The 26,911-nt window shown below is 34.2% G+C and overlaps 1 protein-coding gene across 1 annotated transcript in view; it reads left to right on the top strand.

Moving 5' to 3' along the window:
- Window positions 1–26,419, top strand: part of LOC115891968 (triadin-like) — a 134,267-nt gene extending 107,848 nt beyond the window's left edge. The window contains exons 6-8 of the mRNA XM_030929025.1: window positions 10,168–10,221; window positions 14,041–14,100; window positions 22,393–26,419. Of these exons, the coding sequence (XP_030784885.1) occupies window positions 10,168–10,221; window positions 14,041–14,100; window positions 22,393–22,643 (365 nt within the window). The 3' untranslated portion in view covers window positions 22,644–26,419. The remainder of the gene's footprint in view (window positions 1–10,167; window positions 10,222–14,040; window positions 14,101–22,392) is intronic.
- The last annotated feature ends 492 nt before the right edge of the window (window positions 26,420–26,911 follow it).

Genomic DNA, 26,911 nt, shown 5'->3' with positions numbered 1-26,911 from the left:
CTGGTGTGGGCTTACCTAATTCTAATAGCTTACCTGTAGAGTAGACACCATATAAAAGATGTATAGACTGTATGCACCTTTAAATCTCCTTTCCACTATTTTCAGTCTTAACACAACTGAGAAATGAGATGTGGCAGTACTTATCTCGGTAGACAGGTCAGATGGCTTGTCATAGGTGTACTAGTTTTCTGTGGCTGCCCTAACAAATTACCACAAACTGGGCCCACCTGAATAGCCCAAGATAATCTCACCATCTCAAGATCCTTGACTTAATCACGTTGCAAAGTCTGTATATATATATGTGTGTGTGTGTGTGTGTGTATGTTATATATCTATTATATATATGTTATATATTTATGTGTGTGTATATATGTATAAAACATTCACAGATTCCAGAAAGTAGAATGTAGCCATGTTTTAGAGGGCTATTATTTAGCCTATTACACTGTCTTTTCAGTAAATAAACTTCAAATCACCAGATCTAATTACTTAAACAGCATCCTGGAGTCAAAGGATTAATTAAAGGCACCATTTAGAAAGGAATCTTGACAAGCATGCATGCCAGTCAGAGTTTAGAGGGACTGATAATTAAAAACAAAAATACAAGTTTTAAAAAAACGTTTTAGATTCAAGGGATACATGCATATGTTTGTTACTTGGGTATGTTGCATAACGATGGAAATTGAGCTCTTCTAGTACAACCATCACCCAAATATTCAGCATAATACTCAGTAGGTAATTTTTTAAGCCTCAGTCCCCATTCTAATCTCCCCCATTTGGGGATCCCTAGTGTCTGTTATTTCCATCTTTATGTCCATGTGTACCCATTGTGAGAACATAGAGTATTTGATTTGATTTTCTCTTTCTGAGTTAGTTCACTTAGGATAATGGCCTCCCACTCTATCCATGTTGCTGCAGAGGACATAATTCCATTCTTTTTTTTATGACTGCATAGTATTCCATGGTGTATATATATCATATTTTCTTTACCCAATCATCCACTGATGGATGCTTAGGTTGGTTCCATGACTTTGCTACTGTGAATAGTGCTGTGATCAACATGTGAGTGCAGGTGTCTTTTTTATATAATGATTTTTTTTTTCCTTGGAGCAGATACCTCATAGTGGCATTGCTGGGTCAAATGGTAGTTTTATATTTAGTTCTTTGAGATAGCCCCATACTGTTTTCCATAGAAGTTGAACAAATTTACATTGCCACTAACAGTGTATAAGTGTTCCCTACTTTGTGCATCCATGACATCTGTTGTTTTTGACTTTTTAATAGTAATTATTCTGAATGGTGTAAGATGATTTCTCAATGTGGCTGTGAGTTGCATTTCTCTGATGATTACTGATGTTGAGCAATTTTTTATGTTTGTGAATAGAAAGATAAAAGTATTTAAAGTTAGAAACCACAAAATGGCAAATATTACCAAGTTTACAGTTCATGGTAGAAAAATAGCATTATCACAGAGACTTTTGCGTATCTTCAGATATCAACATAGCAACAGTAAAATGTAAAGTCACTATGCTTATGGATCACAGGTTTCTGAAAATTTCTGAAATTTTAAAATTTCATTATTTGGGCGATCAGAACAAGTCAAAATAACTACTATTTTTGCTTTTTCCTTAGGCAGCAAGATGAGTTCTTTTTTTTTTTGGTGGTTTTAAAATTGTTTGTTTTTGTTTTGCTTTTCTTACTATATGTGAAGAGCTTAGTCACATTGACAATAGGACACAGTTTATGTATGACCAATGTAGTCTCATCATTCCCTTAAGATATTATAAATTTCTCATTAAAAATGCATCTTTAATGTGCACATATCTTAAATAAAATCTTAAGAATGTCTTGAATATCCTGAGTTTTTTCTTAATTGGATAATCCTTTAGTATTTTATTTAAGCCATCAACTAATTTAGGAGCCCATGTGGTTCATTCATTTTGATATTTGAAAAGACTGAAGGTATAGAATATAAAAAGTCTCTGAGCCTTCTTATAAAATTCCCACCTGACTTTACACAGTTAACTAAAAGACTTCTTTCATCTAACATATTCAAGCCCATATTAACATCTATTGCAGAAAATGTCTTCACCTGTCTGTATTCTTTGTCCTAATAACTGACATCACCGTCCACCCAAATTATTCAGGCTAAATATCTAGGAGCCATTGTTGCCAGGGGTGGTACTCAACCCCGACTGCAGTTTAGATCACCAGGATAACTTTTAAAAATATATATCCATGTGGAGACTCCATCCTGGGGCCATTAATGTTTGGGAAGTAATGCCGGGGTTTGAACCTAGCTGCCCTAATGATTCAAATGAGTAGCCAGAGTTAGAATCACTGTCGGTTGAACTCATAGCTTAGAGTTCAAGTATATCCCACGGTGGTTTCTTTTGATGAGCCAGTGTTTTAGATAACGAGCAACTGGATGCCTTTAAGTAGAGCCTGCACCCTCTGTTTACCACAGTCTCCACCACTCCCTCTTTCACCATTGGGGTACATGTTAATTTACCTGCCTCATCTATGAAGGCATTTGAATTTTAGTTCCTGCCATAGACTTCTTGTTCTCTTTCGACACCAAAGCTTGTCCCTGTCATAGACCTCTTGGTCTCTTTCAACACTAGAGCTCAACCTACTTGGCTCCTCTTTACTATAATTTAGTCTACTTTCTCTCGTCTCAAACTGCTATCTTCTGCACAATCATCTCTCAATTAAATTGTGACAGTGACTTCTTAACCAATTTCCTAGCATTAACCCCTCAGGTCCATGCTAATCCAGTCATTTATGGGCTTAAATACATTTGGTGGTGCCCCAGTGCTAAGAGATAAAAGTGACATTTTCTAACCTGGCTTATAAAACCTTCCTCATATGATCACTGCTACCCCTACAATGTTCCAGCTTTGTAGTTTATCACGTCTTCCCTGTTCTGCTACCTCCTTACCAAGCTTTCTCACAGATACAACCTACTCCTCCCTGCCACCCTTAGCACTACAGACCACACTGATGCCCCCTCTACTGCAGGCAGGCTGAGCTGTTGAGTAGTCCCTAAGCAGGCATTTTCACTGTCTCATAACTGTGTGCTTTTGTGTGCTCTCTTCTTTCCAGCCATCAGGCCCTTCCTGTGTAGTCCCTCGGCAAAAGCCCACTTATTTCTTTGATTCTCATATGGAATATCAGTTCCTGTATGAAGTCCTCACTGCTGTTCTTCACTGGGGACATTTAAGCACTTTGTCCATGCTGTTACACCCCAGCTTTTGCTCTTCCAAGTACTTTGACAACATATTTTAATTGTGGGTGTATGTCGATCTAAGTAACTGAGGGAGGGAACTACGTTTGTCTTCATGTATGTCCTAGGTCAGCTTTGCCACTCCCTTTTATGATTCTGTTTCCTTATCCATGAACAAAGGGATATGGGCTCATAGTCTCTGAGGTTTTCACCAGCTCTGAATGTGTGTGCTTATATCAAATTAAAAATCATTCTAACATCTAACAGAGTACCCAACATGCTCAATAAATATTGAAATAATGATTTAATTTGTGAATGAAGTATTCTTCTATTTTGTTAATCTCTACTGGATTCCTACAGAAAACTTTGCATTTGACATTCCAACAGACAACTTTCCACTTAGCTTTAATTAAGCCATTGTAATTTAAGTTGAATTTATGTGGTTAATGGTAACAAACAATTTCATAGTAAAACAAAAACTTTCTGTAATATGTAATCTGAAAACACCCACACTGAAACAACAAAAATTATAATAATACAGATAAATATGGATGATTTGGAAAATGCAAAAAAAAAAAAAAAAAAAAAGAGGAACCACACCCCCACAATCCAATTATCTGGAGAAAAATGGTAATATATTTCTAATTTTCCTCTACTTTCCCCGCCCCGTGTAGTTGTTTATTGTATATTGCCTTATGTTTTTGCAAACGTGAGTTTTATTGGTGATATTAGATAAGATTTCGGCTTCTATTTAGCTAATAAACATGTCAATTTACTTGTAGAACAGAACAAATCAGAAAAGACGGGAACCTGGTGGTAAACATACAACTAAATATGTGAACTTTTTCCAAGAAGGCTCCTAGACCATAGGACGGCCTGGTAGGCAGGCAAAACAGTAGGTTTCTGCTACATCCACCTATATTGTCAGGTGGTTGGGTGAAAAATGACCTCAAAAATGGAAAAGTTTACTTAACAGAAATGTATACTGGACAGACAGCATTTGGTCAGCTTCAGAGTGGGCCAGACAGTGGGAATAGGGTGTATTCTGGCAGGCAGATAGTGTGAATGGAAAAAGTGGCCACAGTCACTAGGTGATAATACACATTCACTTATTCACAGTACCTACTTTGTGCCAAACACCATACTGGACATTACAAATTCCATGATGAATAAGATCCAGTTAATGATAAATTTGAAAAAGTAAATACACAATTATACCACTGTGTAGTAAGTACTTCACAGAGATGTCCTGGAGGAGAGACGTAGTTTGGGGTTTGGCAACCTCAGTTGTTGAGTGAGTCTGACTGCAGTTTTCTGGAAGGACCTCGGAGGAGTTAGTGGTTTGTGGTTCAGGTGTGGACTCTGAAACTTAACAGGGAAGACACAAAAGCTAAGCTGAGGTCAGTCGTCAAGGAACCAGGTGGGAACTTGGTTCAAGGGCTGCAACAGAAGTCTAATTATTACTATTATTATTAACATTAGACTTAATATTACCTTATTGAGACTAGAAGTCCAAAGTCAAGGTTTCCACAGGATGAGTTTTTTCTGAGGACTGTGACAGAGAATCTGTTCTATGCCTCTCTCCTGGCCTCTGGAGGATTGTGGGCAAACTTTCGGGCCTTGTAGATGAAGTTCTCCAATTCCTGCCTTCATCTTCAAATGATGCTCTCCCTGTGTCTCTGTCTTTTCACAGGATATGCATTCCCTCTCTGCATATCCTTCTCTGTGCCCAAATTTCCTTTTTTATAAAGACATCAGTCCTATTGGATTAGGGACTAGCCTCATGACTTAAACTTGGATTGTCTCTGCAAAAACCTTATTTCCAAATAAAGTCACATTCTTAGGTTCTGGGGGTAATGACTTCAACATATATTTTTGGGTATACACAATTCAACCCATAACAATAGGACATGCACAAAAAAAAATCAAAAGGATGTTTTTAAAAAGGGTGATTCAGAATAATAACACTGATTTGTCTAGAACTCCTTCAGTTTTTGGGAAACAAATTGCAGGATTGGAATCATAGGCTGACAAGGGATTTAGCTGATGGTGAGGCTCAAAAGTCAAAATATAATCAAATACATTAAAATGTGTTTAAATATCCTAAAGTCCCTTATAAAAATGCTCTTAAAGCCCACAAATTCATTTAGTCATCCTGTACTGTATAAACTTTTACTTTTGTCTTCTCTTAGCTGCACTTAATTAACTCCTTAGAATACAAAATATATTTTCTTTTCCTCTCTGGCAATTATGAAAAATAAACCTGGACAAGGAAACCAGAAGAGTGTGCACAAAGCTATGCATCACAGTGTCCATAGTGAATGTTCACTTATGAGAAAGCGATTGCAGTTCTTACTATGGCTATGTAGCCCCAGGAGAAGGGGAAATTGTCCATACAATTAAATTGAATTTGAAAACAAAACTAATATTTTAGAATTATAAAATACCTTTTGTGATTTAATTCATAAGTATCAGATTAGCTTTACAACTTTGGGTAATTTGCCAAATCTTCACTTTAATAGGTAAATGAAAGTACTTTTATTATGAAAAAGAAGTATGTACACTATTGGAAGGTAGATCACAGATAATGTGCTTGGAGAATTCTATCAGCACAATTTGGCTCATGAGAACAAGTTTACAGTCTGCTCAGAACCTGGGACAGACATAGCAGTGTAGTTTTGAAGGAAGAGTACTGTTTTAGCAATTAGATAACTACATTCTTTTCCTGGTCTGTCATGGACTCTTATGAGCATATTTTCTTATCCGTGGACAAAGAAGTTCAGGGTAGTTACCGCTTACATTCCTGTCAGCTCCAAAATTACATGCTTGTATTAAAGTTAAAATAATAAATTCTTCCTTTAGGAAAAATGGATAATATAATATTTAAGAAGATTTTTAACTCAATGTTGTATTTCTGTGGAGTTCATAAAAAGCATAGAGATCATGTTGCCTTACCACGGAACTGAACTTCTACAAATTAGCTACCCAAAATAAAAAAGAAATATACACACAAAGACATACACACCAACCAAGAGATCTGGCCTTATTGTTTAATGGTGGCTGAAACAGAATTTTTTTAAGGGTTTAAGATGAATGTGTATTGTGCTCTTTCATAAAACATTACAAATTAAAATATAAATATATATGAATTTTATGAAGCTGTTTGCAGTGTTCACCTACTTAAAGTCTATAGACTATTTTAGCACTAATACCTACCAAAAAAGCACAAGAAATGTGAAAATGAGAGGAATTCATTAAAAGAAAAATCAGTAAAATTTATTACAGGTAGTGATGCTCCTCACAGTATTTTTTGTTGTTGTTGTTAATAATGAAAAGGTGTAATGCTTACCTGCTTATTCATCTGATTGTGTGTGTGTGTGTGTGTGTGTGTGTGTGTGTGTGGTTGGGTATTTAAGATTAGTCCTATGCAATAGTCTAAAGTTAAGTATGTTCTAGAGTTTGGTTAAATTTATTTGTTAACCATCAATTGAAAAATGTAGTAGCCTATACTAATCAGTACTTTAAAAATGTTGGCATTACAATTTTTGATTTTCAAGCTAAGAACAGGAAGATTAAGTAAAGAACTCTGACAACCTGGCTTTCATTATTTGACCCCAAGAGACTGTTTTTCCCTGTGTGTGGGGTCGGGGGAGGGAAACAGGGTCAGGCAGATTATGAGCTCTGATACACCTGAGAAAAAGACATAGTCTGCCTGGCAACTGCCGGGGTCAAAAGCAAAAGCACAGAGCACAGCTTGGGGAGGGCTGGAAAAGGGCCAGATGGGAGGGTAAGAGATGTGCTTGGGTCCAGTTGAGCTGAATGTTCTGGTCAGGGAAAGGTCAGAGTCTGGGCAAGGGTAGGAACAGCAGGACTGTGCCAACTCAGATGCCAGACATCAGCGCCATTCCAACTGGTGGATTCCATTTGTTTTTAATTATCAGCATACCAAAGGGACTTTTGTTTCTTGTAAATAAGGATGACAAACAAATTAAACTCTAGCAGGTGCAAGAAGCTTATTCCGTCCTGAGCTAAAAACTGTCCTGGCTAAGATATAACTTGCCAAATAGGGCTGGTGACAAGGAGGTACTCTTCTTCCATATGAAATCTCCTGGTTGTGGGCCCTAAGCAAAGAAGACGCTCAAACAAATGCAGCTGTTGTATCAGGTGATTTTTATTTTAGAGTGATTACCAGGGCAGTTGCTGATTGTTGCATTGCTGTGTTGAAAGTCATTTCAAAACTTGGTATTTGAGCACAGTCTTGCCAAAGTTTGTAGTTTGTGTCCAAGAAGCTTTGGTGGCCGTCTGCCATTATGAAAAGCTCCCTAGGGCCCAAGGGTCCAGCTGCTTCACTAAGAAGTGTTGTGATGCCATTTCTGAGGGGGATAATAAAATGCTAGCATACAATACAGGGTCTGTAAATCAACACTTCAACTGGGAGGAACTAGATTTCTCCCTAGGGTAAGAGGAATGAGGCATGAATATGCTAATTTGAGTCCGAATTCAGTCCCTTTGCTCTTTTGATTTTGTGTTAATTCTCCTGTTTATGCCTATGCACATGTCAATCTGAAAATCCTTTAGTGGAATGGACAACCAGCTGTCCAAGGTGGGTGAGTCCTCATTTCTTACAGAGGCAGAGGCAGAGATTAGGTGTTCCCCTGGGAGGTCCTTCCAATCAGGGCTCTGAAAGCACAGCTTATCTCACACAAACTTGGGTCCCCCCAGAGAAACTTTAACAGAAGCTTTGTTTTTGCCAAAATTTTCTCTTGGTTTTCTGCTTAATTAATAGGGATTCAAAGGAACCAAAATAAACCATTTGTGGTCAGTATGAATAGTGATTTCCTCGCCTTATTTTGTGAGCAATTTATATTGAACTTAGTAGCTCAGAAACAACTAAAAGAACCATTAGATGTGGGAAAAAAAAATCTCAATGTTCTAAGGTGAGATTTTTCTCCTTTTTCTCAATAGGTTTTAATTATTTGAGAAATTTTAATGAATTGTCAAAAATTTCACATAATTGGAAGCAAGCAATGTCTATTATAGCTCTACCACATCATCCATAAATAGAATTTAACTAGACAATAAAAGTAGCTCTTAGAATATTTTAGAATTTCACTTATTCAAAAATATTACAGAGTCCACTATGTGACTGAGATCTTGTGTGACCTGGAAATGTATAATAATAATAATAATAATAATAATAATAATAAATATGGTGTAGCCCCTAAGGATTTCATTTACTGAGTAGTTAGAAATGTTAGCAATATCAATATTATTATTAAATTCCTGAAACATAATTATGTACATGGTGCAATTGGTGTATGGAATAAGTAGAGATCAAAGAAAATGTTACAGAGGAGACATTTGAACCAAGATGAAAGAGTGCATGGAATAGGGAAAGGAAAATGAATAAATGTGGGTGTGGTAATTCTAGGTGGAAGACACATACAGGCAGAGACACAGAGACATCATGAGGGCACATAGTGTGCTTGTGGAGCTACTAGCATTTAGTTATAACTAGAGTATAAAGTTCAAGGAGAAATTCTTTGCAGATGACATTGGGTTGGTAAACACGGGGTTGGTAAGCAAATGTCAGATCACTAGAGCAGTAAAATATTTTTATTTTGATATAGCACCCACTATGTGACAGATATCATGCTAAGCAGTGAGGAGGCACTAACATTTGTAACAGAGGAGTGAATGATAGCGGATTTTCATGTTAGAAAGGTTAATATGAGACATAACAATCTAAAATCTAAAAGTTCAAAAGAGAAGTCAGGGTATTACAATATTATGTTAGGTATGATAATATGCCCAAAAGAGACATCCTGCTTCAACTGCTGAATTGGAAATTGGTCTCTTCCCCTTTGCCCTCCTAATCTCTTACTAGGCTAATTTCTTCTCATTTCTCAAACTTAAATGTCAGTTCTGCCAAGGGCTCTTCCCCTAACAAACAGATTAGATTAGGTCATTTTATACATCACCATTCTACCTTGCATTTTTTCTTCATAGCAATTTGACTCCCTGCAATTACCTACCTTTGTAATTATTTGCTTAGCATCCACTAATCATTAGCTTATTGACATCATGGCAACAGGAATGAACTCTATCTTGTTGAGGAGAGTCTTCAGCACATAGCAGGTGTTCTTTCTATATTCTTGTGTAAATAAGTGATAGTTAGGGAGAATAATATTAGATAAAAGAAAATGAGTAAGAGGAATATTAAAAAGGCATGATTGAAAGAGCTTGGTGAATAAATGAAAAGGAAAAATAAAAGAGAAAGACAAATTGGGATGAGTCTCATGTTTCTAGCATGGATAATGAATAAGAATTATGACTAAGGTATGGGGTAAGATTATGACTTAAATTTTAGTCTTGTTGTAATAATTGATGAGATCACTGCTCATATTAAATTAAATTTTATTTTTGCTGAAAAGATTTGGTATTTTCTAGTCTTATTCCAGTATATTTTTTAAAACATCTAGTGTGGAATGTTTCTGTATAAGATTAATACATACCATTTAGGTTGATTGTTCTCTGCTTCAAGATCAGAAAATTATCTCTCTATATTTTCATCCTCATATTTCTGGCATCCATCCAATATCAAAGCCAGGCTCCTTTGGCATATGGCATGATAATTTTTTTAAATTTTCCAATTATTTCAATTAAGGATTTGGAAAAGCTGACGGGTATTATTATCTTTGCAATCAAACTTGGTTTGGGTACCAAGTTTGTGCTTGGAGGATATGAAATAAAAATAGAAATAAGAAATAAATCTATAATTATCGTGAAGTTTAAACCCCTAACTACATAAAATCTCAATCCAGTTAAAGGAAGATTTCTAAAAGTAGCAGGTAAGTTTTTGACATTAAAAACTGCCATGCAATCATCTCCTCATTTATTCCTGTTATTTAGATGAAAACTATTTATCTGTTTCTTTTCAGTTACACACAAAGAAAAAGAAAAAGTAAGAGAAAAAGAAAAACCTGAAAAGAAAGGTATGAAGTTATTTTTATTACTGTTTTAACACACTGATTCCTTTCCCATTGACTTCCTACTCTTTACATTCAGATTTTAGATGACCACGCAGTTTTACAAATTAAATTAGGATTATTTTCTCCGACTAGAATCTGAAAAAAGGAATTTCTGAATTGGGATAAATACTTAAGGCTGTTGAACTCAGTTACCACTTTACTTTCCAGAAATGTTGTGTCAGTTTTTCCACTGGTAGTTTTCAGACTGCCTTAGACAGCAATGAGGATACTATATCAGAAATACTTGTCAGTTTGATAGGTAAGAAAGTAGATGTCATTATTGTAACTTGCATATTTTGATTATCTATTAGATTGCTTTAATTTCTAATTGTTATTTATTTATGTAGAATAGATAATAAGATCTAATTGCTCTACACATAAAGATACTTTGTGAAAAGCTTCCTCTCACCTTGCTCCCAGCCTACTGATTCCCATTTCATGCCAAACTCACATACTCATAGTAAACCACTCTGTAAATTTTACATGCATCCTTCCAGAGCTTTATTATGTGTTTTCCAGATAGTACATGTTATTTTTCTCCCTATTTTTACACAAAATCTAGTATGTCCTATAACCTGACTTTTACAATTTAATAATACATCCTGAAATATTTTCATATCACTAAATATTGTTCTCATTCTCTTTAAAAAGCTGAATAGTGTTTAAATGAGAATGTTCTTCCTCTGTATTTTTCCTGTAATTAATTGTTAATAATTAAATTAATAATTGATAATTTTTTCCTGATAGTTAATTGTTAAAGTTAATTTTATTTTTTATTTTATTCATTAAGTTCTTCAGTTCTAGGATTTCTGTTTGGGTCTTTCTTATGATATCTTTCTGTTTACTGAATTTCATGTTCAGATCGTAAATTATTTTTCTCCTTCCTTTGTATTTTTTGTGTTCTCTTTTTTCTTTCTGAGTTTCCTTAAGATTATTATTTTGAAAGGCATTTCATAGATTTCCCTTTTTTGGAGGCCCGTTACTGGAATGTTATTGTGTTCCTTTGAAGGTATCATATTTTCTTAGTTTTTCTTTCTTCTTTTAAAATTTTACTTTAAGTTCTGGGATACATATCCAGGTTTGTTACATAGGTGTACACGTGCCATGATGGTTTGCTGCACCTATCAACCTGTCACCTAGATTTTAAGCCCTGCATGCATTAGGTATTTGTCCTAATGCTCTCCCTCCCCTTGCCCCCAACCCTCTGACAAGCCCCGCTGTGTGATGTTACCCCCGAGTCCATGTGTTCTCATTGTTTAACTCCCACTTATGAGTGAGAACATGCAGTGTTTGGTTTTCTGTTCCTGTGTTAGTTTGCTGAGAATGATGGCTTCCAGCTTCATCCATGTCTCTGCAAAGTATTTTTAACCGCTTACTATTTATAAGTTGAAAGATTCAAATATGGTTTTTAGCGATGTATATATCATGTGTAACTGTTCACACTCACTGCCCATTTCTCCTAATGATGTGTGTGTGTGTGTGTGTGTGTGTGTGTGTTTTGGATATGTATACCCCTTCGTCTATAACTTATTTTCAAATACTTTTCTGACTTTGTTTTACAGTTAATATTATGCTTTCTGTCTTTGTGAATGGACATGTGTGAGTTCATATATGTGTGTATGCATGTATGCATATGTTTAGATTCTTGAATTTTTAGGTGGATAGATATGCTGATATTTTCTTGTGGTGTTTCTGGCTTTGAATCTTTATTCAATAATTAATTCAATAGCCACTAATACTTTCCTCAAGTTGAAAAAAGATTTTTTTTTTTTGTTTTTGTTTTTGTTTGTTTTGAGACAGAATCTCACTCTGCCACCCAGACTGGAGTTCAGTGGTGCAATCTCAGCTCACTGGAACCTCTGCCTCCAGGGTTCAAGAGATTCTCATGCCTCAGCAGCTCTACTAGGTAGAACTACAGACATGTGCCACTATACACTACAACTGGCTAATTTTTGTATTTTTAGTAGAAATGGGGTTTTGCCATGTTGGCCAGGCTGGTCTCGAACCCCTGACCTCAAGTGATCTGCTCACCTCAGCCTCCCAAAGTGCTGGAATTACAGGTGTGAACCACAGTGCCTGTGGTTTCATATTTTAAATGAACATTAATTCCTCAAAAATCCATTTCAATGTATGATGTGAAGTAAAATTCTAACTTAATTTTTGCCATTGTTTTATGGTGGATTGTGTCTAGGATAACTGGGCCAGATTTCAGCTGATTTATGCATCCAGAGTATGCATCATCTGCTGAAGTTTTTGTTTTGTTAAACACTCCAGTTAGGTAGAACACATTACGACATTTAGGAAGCAGATCAGTTGAAATATGTTTCAATATTTTTTATGTATATTTATACTTAAAAATACCAAAATCTCACAAATCACCACTAAAAATCTTACTCATGTAACCAAATACCACCTGTACCCCAATAGCCTACAGAAAAAAAAGAAAATTTCAATTAAATAGTTGTTGTTTTCTTCATGTTTATTTTCTTATTTTCTTATCATATTTTCTTCATGTTCAATTTCCATGAACTTCAATACAGCCATCTCCTTTCTCTGTTCTAGAAATAGGTGACCGTTTCTTGTCTGCTATTGGGTTAAGCAGAATTATTAGCACTAGGTTCTGTGTATTCTGACTTAATGACATGATCTGCTATTCTTTGTGATTTTTTTTTCAAACTTCACAGTAGCTAAAGGTTTTCTATTAAAAAAAAAAAGTTAGAAATTTTTGCCCTTAAATTATAAGTGCTGCAGAAAAATATATTCAAATTGAAAAGCAGAAATAAAATGCTACATTGTAAGTGCTCTTTTATTTACCTTATGCCAATTAAAAGATGTTTACTTTTTAGGAGATATGTTATTATAATGTAATCCTGTGACCTTATGTGACTAGTGCCTTGCTTAGCCTAGCATAATGCTCCTTTTGTTAACATTGTCTAATATGTTACGCATAATCCCAAGTGGTAGTGGAGGTGGCTGTGGGCAGGCCTGAGTGGTGGAGAGGCTGAAACTCTGGAGGAGGAGGCACCTGGTCTCTCAGCAACTCTGCATCTGTCAGGGACACTGGTCTTCAACTGAACCATTAGGCTTTCTAAGGCTTAAATCATCTCTCCAAGATTCTGGAGGACACTATTCAACAACTGTATTTAAAAATAATAGATTTTTGAATACATATTTTAAACATTTCTTGATGATGTAAGTAAAGCTGATGCACATTCTTACTATTCTTGTTATAAGTTGGAGAAATGGAAATCTGTGGAACTAATTTTTTCCTCTAGTAATTCAATACGTACACTTTATCAACTGTCCAGTTAAATCTCATATTTCACTACTTAATTTTCATAGTTTATTTAATTACCATTGTTATTCTAGAAAAAGTAGTATGTAAATATTGAAAAATGTATGATTATTTGGTAATCTACCAAACGACACAATTTAATTGAAATTTAAAAATAAACATAATGATATATTTTTTGACAAATTTTTATAAAAAATTTTCCCTCTCAGTTTGTCTTCCCTGAAAGCTTTATCTATTTGCAATAATGACTTGAAAAAGAGTGGATCTGATTTTCAAAAAGCTAAATCTTAATGCCTAGACTTTTACATTGAATTCTATACAACTGTTATTACATTAGTAACTCTTTATTTCTGAATTAGACTTATTAATGTCATAAATTTTCAAAATATTACATATTAGGTTTTAGCACTTATGAAACTGAGGTCAAAAGAAAGCTTGGTTTTGAAATCTATTTAAACTGTGTACTAATGTAAAATTTTCTGTTTAAGCAACTCACAAGGAAAAAATTGAGAAAAAAGAAAAACCAGAAACAAAGACAGTGGCAAAAGGTAACTTTTTAATTTATTATTTCCATAACTAAATTCTTTTTACTTTGAAAGATTAATTTTTGGGTAACAGATAGTTGGATATTTGTAAACTTTTATCATTTTATTTACATTAAAAAGTTAATTTGGTCTTACATTTAAAATTTAATATCTAAAAGAATAATTAAACTGAACACTTACTAGAGAATCTCAAAATGTGAGAGGAAAATGAAGAGCTTCATCATATGTGGTAGACAGAATTTTGAGCCCCATAACCCTCATTCACCCCTTGGTGTCATCCCTGTAGCTATGCTATATTACATGGCAAAAAAAAAGAAATTGCAGAGGCAGTGAAGATTGTTCTAAAATAGGGAGGTTATCCTGGATTATCCAGGTGGGTTCAGTGTAATACCATGAGTCTTTAAGTGTGGAGAGATTCAGCAGACAACAAAGAGATTTGAAGTATGAGGACTTTTGCCCATTGGCTGGCTTGAAAACGTGAGAAGAAAATGAATTCTGTCTCCATGTTTAATAAGCATTAAAGCCAATTCTTTCCTCTAGTCGCCAGTAAAACACAAAGTCTAGGCGACAATTTGATTTCAGCTTTGTGGACCGTAAGCAGAGAATTCAGTAGAGCCATGCTGAGCCAACACTTTGGAATCATAAAAACTGAAAGATAATAAATGTGTGTTATTTTAATTGGCTAAGTTTGTTGTAATTTGTTACCACAACAATAAAAAAACTAAAATAACATATTTGGTTCACAATTTTTCACCAGTATTATACCTTGAATTTGATTTTAGAATACTCAAATTCAGAATTTTCTTTTTTAAAAATTATTTTCAATATTTATAGGTACATAGTGGTTGTACATATTTATGGGGTACATGTGCTGTTTTGATACAATATATCGAGCATACAATATATAATGATCAAATCAGGGTAATTTGGATATCCATCACCTCAAACATTTATTATTTCTTTGAGTTGGGAACATTCCAAATTCACTCTAGTTATTTTGAAATATACAATAATTATTGTTTATTATAGTCATTCTATTTTGCCACTGAGCACCAAGAACATATGTTGAGGAAAGGACAGTCTCTTCTATAAATTGTACTAGGAAAACTGGGTATGCAGAAGAATGAAACTAGACTACTATCTCTCACCATATACAAAAATCAAATCAAACTGAATTAAAGACTTAAATGTAAGACCTGAAACTATGACACTACTTGAAGAAAACATTGGGGAAATGCTTTAGGACATTGGTGTGGGCAAAGATTTCTTGAGTAAGACCTCAAAAGGATAGGTAACCAAAGCAAAAACAGACAAATAGACAACTTCTGCACAGTAAATTATTTTCTTGTCTCAAAAAGAAAGAATTGGCAGGGCACAGTGGCTCACACCTGTAATCCCAGCATGTTGGGAGGCTGAGGCAGGTGAATCGCTTGAGGTCAGGAGTTCAAAACCAGCCTGGCCAAAATGGTGAAACTCTGTCTCTAGTAAAAATTTAAAAATTGGCAAAGTGTGGTGGCACACACTTGTAATCCCAGCTACTTGGAAGGCTGAGACAGGAGAATATCTTGAAACCTGGAGGCAGAGGTTGCAGTGAGCTGAGATAGCGCCACTGCCCTCCGGCCTGGGCAACAGAGTGAGACTGTCTAAATAAAAAAAAAGTGGTCATACATAAATCTTGATCAATATTTTTACTTTAAAAGTTTGAGAACTGAAAGTACCATAATAATATGCCAAATATATTCATTAGTATATCACTTTAATATTATATATTTTGGCATATTGAATAACAAAGTTTTTCTGTATTAAATTTATCTGCCAATTACTAGAAAAAAATGGATTTTATTTGGTAATTTAATCCTATTCCCTACATTTAAATTTCTCCCTTATTTTTTAAACTATACATTTTAGGCAATCAGCTAGAAGCCTCAATTCAGTAATTTTAAGAAACTACCCATTTAGGTAAAACTTAGAAGCATTTTTAAGATTTAGTTTGATTATCTACTAAATGTAAAATAATGAGATATTTGAAGCAGATATATTTTCAATAAATCTTCCATTAGATAACCAAATATCATTTTATTAAATTTAATATGGATGAATTATAAATTGAAACATTTTTAGAAGATAACATGAATTTACTTTCAAGATTAAATTACAGTAAATAAAAGTAATTTTATTTTGTTTCTCCTGTTTCATAGATACAAATGAAAATACATTTTGCGTATATATAATTTATTTTCATTACATATACATGAAATCTTATGTGATAGATGTATGAAATCTAGTGGACATTTTAAAGATCACATAAATTAATTGCCTAGTTTAACAGATGAAGAAAGTGACCTCTAGAGAGAGAGAAAAAAAACTTTGCCAGGTCATAAAACTACTTTCTAATTGGGGTAAGACTAAAAACCCAGGTGTGGTAAGTATAAATTGAGTGTTCTTCACAAAAATAATTAAATACATGTCTTCAAATGTCATAGTTTTTCTAAAAATTTGTTGAATACTGCATTAGTTACGCATTGCTTTGTAGAGCATTACCACAACATTTGAGGCTTAAATCAATGCACATTTATTATCTCACAGTTTCTGTGGATCAGGAATCTGGGTATGCCTTAGCTCAGGCCTCTGTTTTGCAATCTTACAAGGCAACAGACAAAGTGTTAACTAGGACTTCAGTCTCATCTGAAAGTTCAACTGAGGAAGCACCATTTTTAAGTACATTATATGGTTGTTAGTGAGATTCAGTTCCTCGAGGACTACTAGTTAATCAGTTCCTGGCTGGCTGTTGGCTACGGACCATCTTTAGTTCCTTGATATATGAGTCCTATGAACATGACAGCTGGCTTCATTAAACCTAATGAGAGAGAAACAGGAAGACAGAAATTACAATCTTATCTAGACTAATTATGGAAGTCGTATTCAATCACCTTTGCCATATGGGTTAGCAGCAAATTCCTAGGCCAACCCATATTGAAGGGAAGATGATTGCACAAGGATATGAATGCCACAAGTTGGGAGTCACTGGGGGCCATCTTGAGTCTGCTTGCCATAAATACTTTCCATTTACATATTTACATCATTCTTCTGGGGGAGGTACACATGCACATACACATACACACACAAACATACATATATATGTGTATATATATGTATGCATAAGTATATATGTGTCTGTTTACAACATGTATATGTATGTGTATGTGTGTACACATGTTTGTATACAGTATACACTTTTTATTTTTATTTTATATGTGTATGTATTATGTTATAAGAAATTAATAGAAAGTGTTCTTTATATAATAAGTGGTTTCTGGTGAAACAAAATAAGATAAAAAATCATAAGCCTTCTATGTGACATTAAAGATAGAAAAATTATAAAGTATCTTTGAAAAGTGTGATCAGTTAAAGTAGAATCTCCCTTTGAAGAGCTGTGATTTCCAGAGACACTTGCATAGAACACAGCGTGTTTCTTGCTCTGTTGCATACTGCTTGCTGAAAGGCAGTCATTGGTTAGAACACTTCAGGGATTCCTCCTGGGGAAGAATGGACCTTTAATGTCTACCTTGATACATATGTAGGACCCCATATCCACTGAGAAAACTAGCCTATTTCTGTAGTTCATTAAAAATAACAAAGACAGGGTAGAAGAAGAAGAACAAGAAGAAGAAAACAATGATGAAAAGAGAAGTTGAGTGAGGTGAGCCAAGTTTGGGCCAGGCTGTCTATTTGATGTGGATGTCAGTGTGACCTTCAGATGTCTGTGTGTTTGATGAAGTGAGAGAGGTTATTGTTGCCTTGGTCACATTCAGGAAGACATTTTACCACTTTCACATGGTTCGTGTATATTTACATCTGCCCTTATATGTCTTAAAATACATTTTTTGTATCATCTTTTCAGGTTAATAAGTGTGAAATTTATTGTGATTAGAAATTGGGTTGGTCATTCTGATTCTACTCTTTCTACTCCTGACTCATTTAGTTGCACCATCTTTGATAAATGGCTTTTTGATACTTAGATTTTTCAAATGTAAAATAATAATGAAATAGCAATTCTTGCTGTATGTTAAACTTTGAGCAAATTCTAGGGAAACTCCAAGAGCTCTAGATATGCAGATTATGCAGATATAATATTAGAAATGTTTATGTACTTATTTTACAGAATTCAAATTCTTTTGCTCAGTGTTACTTATCTCCACAGCTTCCATAGAGGAAAAGGCAGCTATAGTGGCGATTCTTTTTTTTTTTCAATGCAAAAAAACTGAAGCAAAGATAAGTTAAGCAGTTAGCAGTTCTTTATGGAATGAGAGATAAAATTTGTTATTTTCTAACTCCCAACATGTGTGGTATGTTTATTGAGGGATATTGTTCTATTTAATACTTTGTCATCAGACATTCTGAATCTGATGCAGTAGCTAATGGATCATGCTAATTCCAAGATCTAATGAAATATGCTGATGTCATTTTTTTGATTAAGCCATTTTGTTTTCCATTTGACAAAAGTCATGAATAAAATGCCTTCCTAAATAAAACCGGGTGATTTGAATACCCATGGCAATACTTTTTGTTTTTTTCATTCCTTAATAAAGTTCATCACTTAAACTATTTTAGGGAAAAATCAGGAAAAATATTTTGGCACAAAACTGAAGAATATCTACTCAACTTAAAAGTAAATAGAAGTTGGGTGTTGCTTTAGTTTCATGATATTTTCTTTATTATAGCCACATCATTGTTTAGTTCTCACTCATTTTTTTCTAGTATGAGGCAAAGTTATCTATTTCCAGGGTGAAGGTGATTGAAAAGTGTCTAAAATAAGTAGAAAATATTTTATTATTTTTATACTTAAAGTCAATGATTATAATGAGTTAGCTATATATGTGGTTCTACCTCTTAGAAAATAATAATTGCCCACTTATAAATTATAATGGCATTAAAAATAAATCTGAATTTCACACATCTATAATTCCATACTACAAGTTAAGGTTAAATCAACTGTAACTTACAAGGAGTAAATAGCTGTCATTTAGAGTAAGCAAATATAGTAATTTCACACAAATTAGTATAAACAAAAAAAGCTGTCAAATTTAACAAGTTTAGACGAGTTTATTTCTAAACACATATGTACATATGCAGTCTCTATATCACTATATTATACATATGATCTGAGTATAGTAGAATATTTACTCTCTCCTTCATCAAAATTGCTAATCAAGTATACATTTATCCTGTGTTTTCTCTGAAAAAAGCATTGTGCTAGACACTATAGTGATACAAAAATGAATAATAGAATTCCTACCCCCAAGCACTCTCTGTCTGGTAGGGAAGACAGATAGATCAAACTATCTATAATTCAAGATATATAATGAAGAATAAAATGTATACTTTAATGAAAATTCAGGCAAATGGAAGCTCAGGGGAAGACATTATTAATTCAATTGGGAGAGGCATTTTTTTTTTGCATATGAATTGACCATGAAGAAATTTAATCCCAGTACTTTGGGAGGCCCAGGCAGGTGGATCGCCTGAGGTCAGGAGTTCAAACCAGCCTGGCCAACATGGTGAAACCCCATCTCTACTAAAAATACAAAAATTAGCCGATCATGGTGGATCATGGTGGCACACGCCTGTAATCCCAGCTACTGGGGAGGCTGATGCAGGAGAGTTGCTTGAACCCGGGAGGCAGAGGTTGCACTAAGCCGAGATCGTGCCATTGCACTCCAGCCTGGCAACAGAGCTGAGAGTCTGTCTAAACAAAAACAAACAAACCAAAAGCAAAAAAAGAAAGAAATTTAAATATATGGAAAAATATAGAAAATATAGAGAATTCAGTCTGACAATATTTGACACATGGAAAAATACATAAAATATTCAAAAGAAAGAAATCCACTCAGTAGAGGAATAAATTTTTGGAAAGATGCTGTAAGATGGGAGATAGGAGGAAGTCAGATAGTACAGGGTTTTAATTTTGCTATGCTAAAATTTATTCAGATAGTTTTATTATTATGCTGATTTTTAGAGCTCCAGCAATTAGCTGTGAGCCCTGGTCAACACAAAGTCTCTAGAAGTGTTTTTAGGTGAACATATAATGAGCTATATGAGATTGAGGTGCTGTTGACCATTGCAGTGAAACTTTCTTCCCAGACAGACACTAATAAACATTCCAGTGTGGAATTCTGGAATGATTTCAATTTAAAGTCCTCCGTAGAAAGTTGCTGGTTTCAGTCACAGAAAGGTTTGAGTTTACTGCAGGAAAGAGCAGAAACGAGCAAAGGAGGTTTAGAAATGATTTACAGGAAGAAGAAGAAAATCTCCTGAGTGTAGTCATAGAAGCCACAAAGATGTTGAAAGTTTAGGGACATGTGAAACCCCATCTCTACTAACAATGTAAAATTAACCAGGCTTGGTGGCAGGAGCCTGTAATCCCAGCTACTTGGGAGGCTGAGGCAGGAAAATTGCTTGAAACTGAGAGGCAGAGGTTGCAGTGAGCCAAGATCATGCGATTGCACTCCAACCTGGATGACAAAGCAAGACTCCATCTCAATTAAAAAAAAAAATGCAGTAATTGGGTAATATTTGTATGATAATTTTATGATTAAACAATATTGAATAACATGTATCATAATTCCCTTTCTTAAAAATTCTCAATACACTTCAGCTTTAAGAAAGTTCAAGTTAAATGACCAGGTTAGCTTATGGTTTCCAAATGAATTTGGTCATGAGAATACTCTCCAGCACCTAATACAGTATCAACATCTTCCTGTAAATATCTGAAGTATCTGAGAAACAGTGTTTTGGGAAGTGCTGGCATAGTCGTCAATTAAGTGCAGTACCACAGATGATTTTTGTTTTGCAAGCTAACCGGCATCTGGCATTATCGTTTTCATTCTCTTAATGGGACCTTCTGATATTATCTTGGCTTAGCCTGAAATCATCATTTAGGGTACGAAAGTCAAGAAACCTGATTACATTTTTTCATCAAATTCTTTTTTTTTTTTTTTTTTTTTTTTTGAGACAGAGTTTCGCTCTTGTTACCCTAGCTGGAGTGCAATGGCCCAATCTCGGCTCACTGCAACCTCCGCCTTCCGGGTTCAAGTGATTCTCCTGCCTCAGTCTCCTGAGTAGCTGGGATTACAGGCATGCACCACCAAGCCCAGCTAATTTTTGCATTTTTAGTAGAGATGGGTTTTCACCGAGTCAGTCAGGATGGTCTTGATCTCCTGACCTCGTGATCTGCCTGCGTTGGCCTCCCAAAGTGCTGGGATTACAGGCGTGAGCCACCATGCCCGGACTTCATCAAATTCTTTAACATGAGTGACAATAAAGGCTCCACAGTACATTAGCAAATGACATAGAGGATTCCAACACTGCAGTAGAGCTGCTGTGGTATATAGTGGTTATGGGTAGTCACATATAATAAGGAATGTCCAATACGCAGCATCTATTATGAACAATTTTCCACACATTATGTGCTACATTATTATTGCTTTTTAAAAGATGCTTGAATGATCCACAGACTAGTTAATTTGCATCCCAGTTCCCTCTTCCAAAATGCAGATAATATCAAATTAAGAATATGTGTGTAATATATATATATTCTAATTTATGTATCTATTCATATATATTTTTATTTATAGCCCTTTGAATTTCTCAGGACATGTTTAAGGACTTTAAAAACTAGTAGAATTATCGCTGACTTAAGATAAATAGGAGCCAATATCTCAATTTCTGCACTTTCAGTTTTTCTAAAGCCAAATCATTAGAGACTATATGTCTCTCAGGTATCCTCTAATGGATTTTATTGTTTTATTTCTGTTAGTCAACACCAATGCAGATAATTTTACACTTGCATTCCTAATTGTTGTCTTTAAAAAAGACTTTGTTGGCATTTCAGTTTCTTGAATGACCCTTAAGATCTTTCAGTTATAGAGCAAAATGATCACGTGCTTATAAAAGGAGACTACTTCACTGGACATTGTCTTTCACTGAACATGCCTGTATATCCATCCACTGCATACTACAAATGCCTCCTTGTTGACGTGCTAAGTTACAATTGCCTTAAATAGTGTTTTCATGTGCAAATTAAAAGCCATAACACTTTTAGTAGTCTATCTAATATAGCACTTTATAAACTATAAAACTCTGGTAAGTCACAAGTGTTTATGTTAAGAACAATATTTTTCATTGTTTTCTGTTCTTCCCTCTTTCTTTTCCAATTTTCCTTAATGACATAGTACAGATGAAACCTTATGTTTGTAAATAAACAAAAATATTTCAACATCTCTTAACTTTATACAGAACAGAAGAAAGCTAAGACTGCAGAAAAGAGTGAAGAAAAGACTAAAAAGGAAGTGAAAGGTGGAAAACAGGAGAAAGTGAAGCAAACAGCTGCAAAAGTAAAAGAAGTACAAAAAACACCATCAAAACCCAAAGAAAAGGAGGACAAAGAGAAAACAGCTGGGTCAAAGCATGAACAGAAAGGTAAACATTCAGAGCAGGAGGCTGCTGGAGATTCTAAGAGAATATTGGGCAAGAAGCACATGCAGTGAAATTTAAAGCTGAGAAAGACCAAAATCAGACTTCAAACGGGGGTAAAAGACATTAAAGTAAATATATCAGAAAGGAAATACAGTACATTGGAAATTAATATTTATTTATAAAAATACTAAAATGTGTTCACATATCTAAAAGGGGCATTTTGAAATATTTTTAAAAGGGGTTTGGAGGTAGCATCTAAAATCATATAAAGATTGGGGATAAATGTTGAATTTTTGAGATATGGAATGTCTATTAAGAGGTGGAATAAAGATTGTATGTGTCATACTCTTTGGAGGAAAGTGGTCCCCCAAAATGACAACAATTCCTAAGGAGTTTATTAAGGGGCACATATTGGCATCATATAGAGTAAATATCATAAAAACTATCCATACATTACTGTTGCATTGGCAAGAGCACATCATTTAGAATATACATCAAATTTTTAAATTTATTTAATAGGCAAGATGTTATAGAGAAGACAGCTCTTAAGATTCTTTTTCAGTTTCCATTGACTAAATTTCTAACTTTAGAAAGCTCTGAATGTGACATATTGTGCCACTCTTCAGCAAGAGTGATGTCAAACTTACATCCCCACTTTGCAAAAATATAGCACTTAAATGGAGGTGGAATATAAACCTGAATTTTTTTTTATGGAAGGTTGCTACGTGAATATACAGAGCTGAAGGTTTAGGAGGGCAACTAAGGGTCTTACTGTACCACATCTCTGGCACTCGTTGACTCTTTCTTTTCCTAAGTCCATTCCTGACTCCAGGTTGCTATATAATCCTGAGACTCCTTTACAGAATACGGGGATCTAATATGTAGGGACTATTCCTCTAACTGATGTTTCTTAGAGGCATTGCAAAACCAAATTTTTCTTTACTTTGTAGAACTTTTGATTAATGTTATCTAAGGACTGTGTCAAAGAATTGGTTTCTATTAGATTTTAGTTTAAGGCATCTTACAATTTTGTTACAGAGCAAGCTATTTAGAGGATGAAACTGAAATTAATTTTTCCTCATTATAAGGGACAAGAAATGAAATTTGCAATCTGCTCATACTGTATTTTCATCTTTTTTCTCTTGAATTTGCATTTGTAAACTTTGATTCACATGTAGTATTTGTCAACTCTGATTTATACGACAAAAGATACATGTTTTAAAAAGGAGAGTTTTTCTTTTTTTAGTGATCTACAAACTTTTTAATTTAGATAATTTTAATTTATTTAATATTTTAAGTTATAAGTCATATTAAAATTTAGGAGCTCTAAAACTTTTTCCAATTTTCAAGGTGATTATATCACCATGAAAAAAATTTAAAAGTTAATTATTACTTCTATCAAAATTTTGTCATTAATGAAATATTTTGGTAGGAAAAAAGAATGAAGTAAATAAAGAGAAAATACATTGAATACAATATTTTACTGTGGTTAAAAAAAAAAAAAAAACAACAGCCGAAATAATCTTTGGATTCACTGGTATGATTACTTAGATCCTAAAATCCTTTACACTTTAGATGGTTGTTCAAAAAGAAAAATAATCACATGAAATCAGTGAAAACCTACAAAGTACATTCTAATTTTTAACCATAAATACAGAATGTAAAAATTGATGCCAGTTATATTTGGAAATGTCAAAATACTTATCTAGCAACTAGGAATGTGAATGTATTTTTTGATGTTAATTTTTCATATCTTTGGGGATTTGGGAGCCATATTTTATTGATAAAAACTCATCACCAGAACACTTTAAAATAATATTTATTTTCCAGGCCACAAATATTGTATTTCATTTCTATCAGTAATCAGATTTATTAAAGACAGCATTATATTACCATATCCATTTTCAGTCTATTTTTATTTCTACACAAAGAGCTATTTATCTATTAAAAAGACATTCAAATATCATTTAGAATTAAAAACAAAAGCACAAATGTGATTTTATCGGCTAAACAATTGCAATTGCTAAAGCAAGTCTCAGTATTGAGAACAGTTGCCATCAATTATATAAATGTGTCATTAGGTAAGTAATCAAAACTTAACCTCTAATGGCAGATCAGACATATAAATATATCATTTTACTTTTCATTTATTTTTTTACTAAGTAAAGATTTAATTAAGAACATTTTTAAATTAAAGAAAACTAATTACATTATGATTTTAACTAAGCAAGATAAACAAAGATATAGTTTTTATTAAAATTTCTGAGGCTTTGGTTTTGAAAATTTTATATGATGACTTAGTGTAACTGTTGAGTTAGCTTTTTGGGCAAGAGAATACTCATTCACATAGTTAAGTTAGACCTAATATGTTTGAGGCATTCTTTTTACATAGATTTCTAAATACTTCTTTTTAAAGAAACAAGGCTCATAGGTCCTTCACTCACTTGGAAACAGATTTTTTACATGGGCACATGTTTATTAGTAATTATTGAATTACATAGTATACATGTGAATATATTCAATGTAGTTACTCTCAATATTGTATATGGAAATAATACATCTCTTTTTCTGCTTGAAGCGTTAGGGATAAGATGCATATGTATATACACACCTACCATAAACACACACACACACATACACACACACAAACACAAACACAAATCAAATAATCTAGTTTTTATGAACCCATCTAAATCTGTATATAGAGTAGGAAGAGTTGGCATAATCAGACATTGCTCCCTAGTTTTCTGATGACCTCTGGGAGGTCCGTGGGGAAGGAAGAACAATTTTTCCAGCTGCCACACACTTTGCTCATTCATTCATTCTTTCTTTCTTTTTAAACAACTATTTAAATACTTGTGGCAGGCAGAGAAAGTATAGCTAATGTGAATCTGTTATAGAGCACTGGACCACATGTGCCCCATCCTCATTAGAGGTTTCATAATTTTTTTAAATTTGTTTTTGTTGACACTCTGCACCCAGAATGTATTTTCCCTTGGTTACCACTCCACAGGGAACACCAACTAAGTATCCTTTGAATGACATGTATCACTGCTTCCTGAGGATCAAGGAGAGAAATGGAGGACAGCATGTGTTATTCCAAGAAGGATGTTTATTTGGGAAAAATGTGCTTACAATGATGAGCAAATTTAACATTATATAAATTATTATCTCAGAACTATGAAAGTTAGAATGGCAGGATAATTTATATGTTCTTTATGAAAAGTTTTCTGCTATGACATTTAAGTTGGGTTTAAAGAAACACTTTTAGAAAACAGATCTTTCAAAATCCGGAAGGCTTGGTTTTTCTGTATTCTTAGATAGGTTAAGCAAATAAACTGGAGACTTCCCAACCCATACCTACCTAGAATTCTTATACATTGTTAAGGTCATTGCCAAGGACAGGTGAAAATGGGCATCCTAACTTAAAATAGTTGAAAATTCCTATCAGCTTTGATAGGAATAAAAACATCTTTCTCATATTCCTATTGATATATTGGTGCCATTAGAATACAAGATCAGAGCACTACATATAACAACACCTTCTTAGTGTTGTAACAAATAATTTTCTAGGTTAGAAAAATCCTGTGACTTCATAAGAAATTTCATTTTTATGATTAGAAGTTCATTGGGCTGTTGGTGTATTAATTAAATGAATGATTTTTGGATCTAGGAAATATAAGAAATATAAGTAAGGTACAGTTGTCCCACAGTATCTGTGGGGGATAGGTTTCAGGATTCCCTGCGGATACCAAAATCCACAGATGTTCCAAGTCTTTCATATAAAATGGAATAATATTTGCATATAACCTATGCACATCCTCTTGTATACACTAAATCATCTCTAGATTAGTTATACTACCTAATATATTTAATAAATGCTTTGTAAATACTTATTATACTGTATTATTTGGTAAATAATAAGAAAAATGTCTGTATATGTTCAGTACAGATGCAACATGATAGCCATAACTCTCTCTCTCTCTCTCTCTCTATATATATATATATTTGTTTGTTTGTTTGTTTGTTTTGAGACGGAGTCTTACTATGGCACCCAGGCTGGAGTGTAGTGGCACAATCTCGGCTCACTGCAACCTCTGCCTCCTGGGTTCAAGTGGTTCTCCTGTCTCAGCCTCCCGAGTAGCTGGGATTACAGGTGCCTGCCACCATGCCCAGATAGATTTTGTATTTTTAGTAGAGACAGGGTTTCACTATGTTGGCTAGGCTGGCCTTGAACTTCTGACCTACAGTGATCCTCCTGCCTTGGCCTCCCAAAATGCTGGTATTACAGGCAGTGTGGTTTGTTGAATGCTCAAATGTGGAACCCAGGGAAATGGAG

Source organism: Rhinopithecus roxellana, chromosome 4, assembly GCF_007565055.1.
Source record: "Rhinopithecus roxellana isolate Shanxi Qingling chromosome 4, ASM756505v1, whole genome shotgun sequence".
In the NCBI taxonomy this organism is placed as follows: domain Eukaryota; kingdom Metazoa; phylum Chordata; class Mammalia; order Primates; family Cercopithecidae; genus Rhinopithecus; species Rhinopithecus roxellana.
The sequence above is the reverse complement of the archived record's forward strand: the minus strand, read 5'-3'. Positions and strand labels throughout refer to the sequence as shown.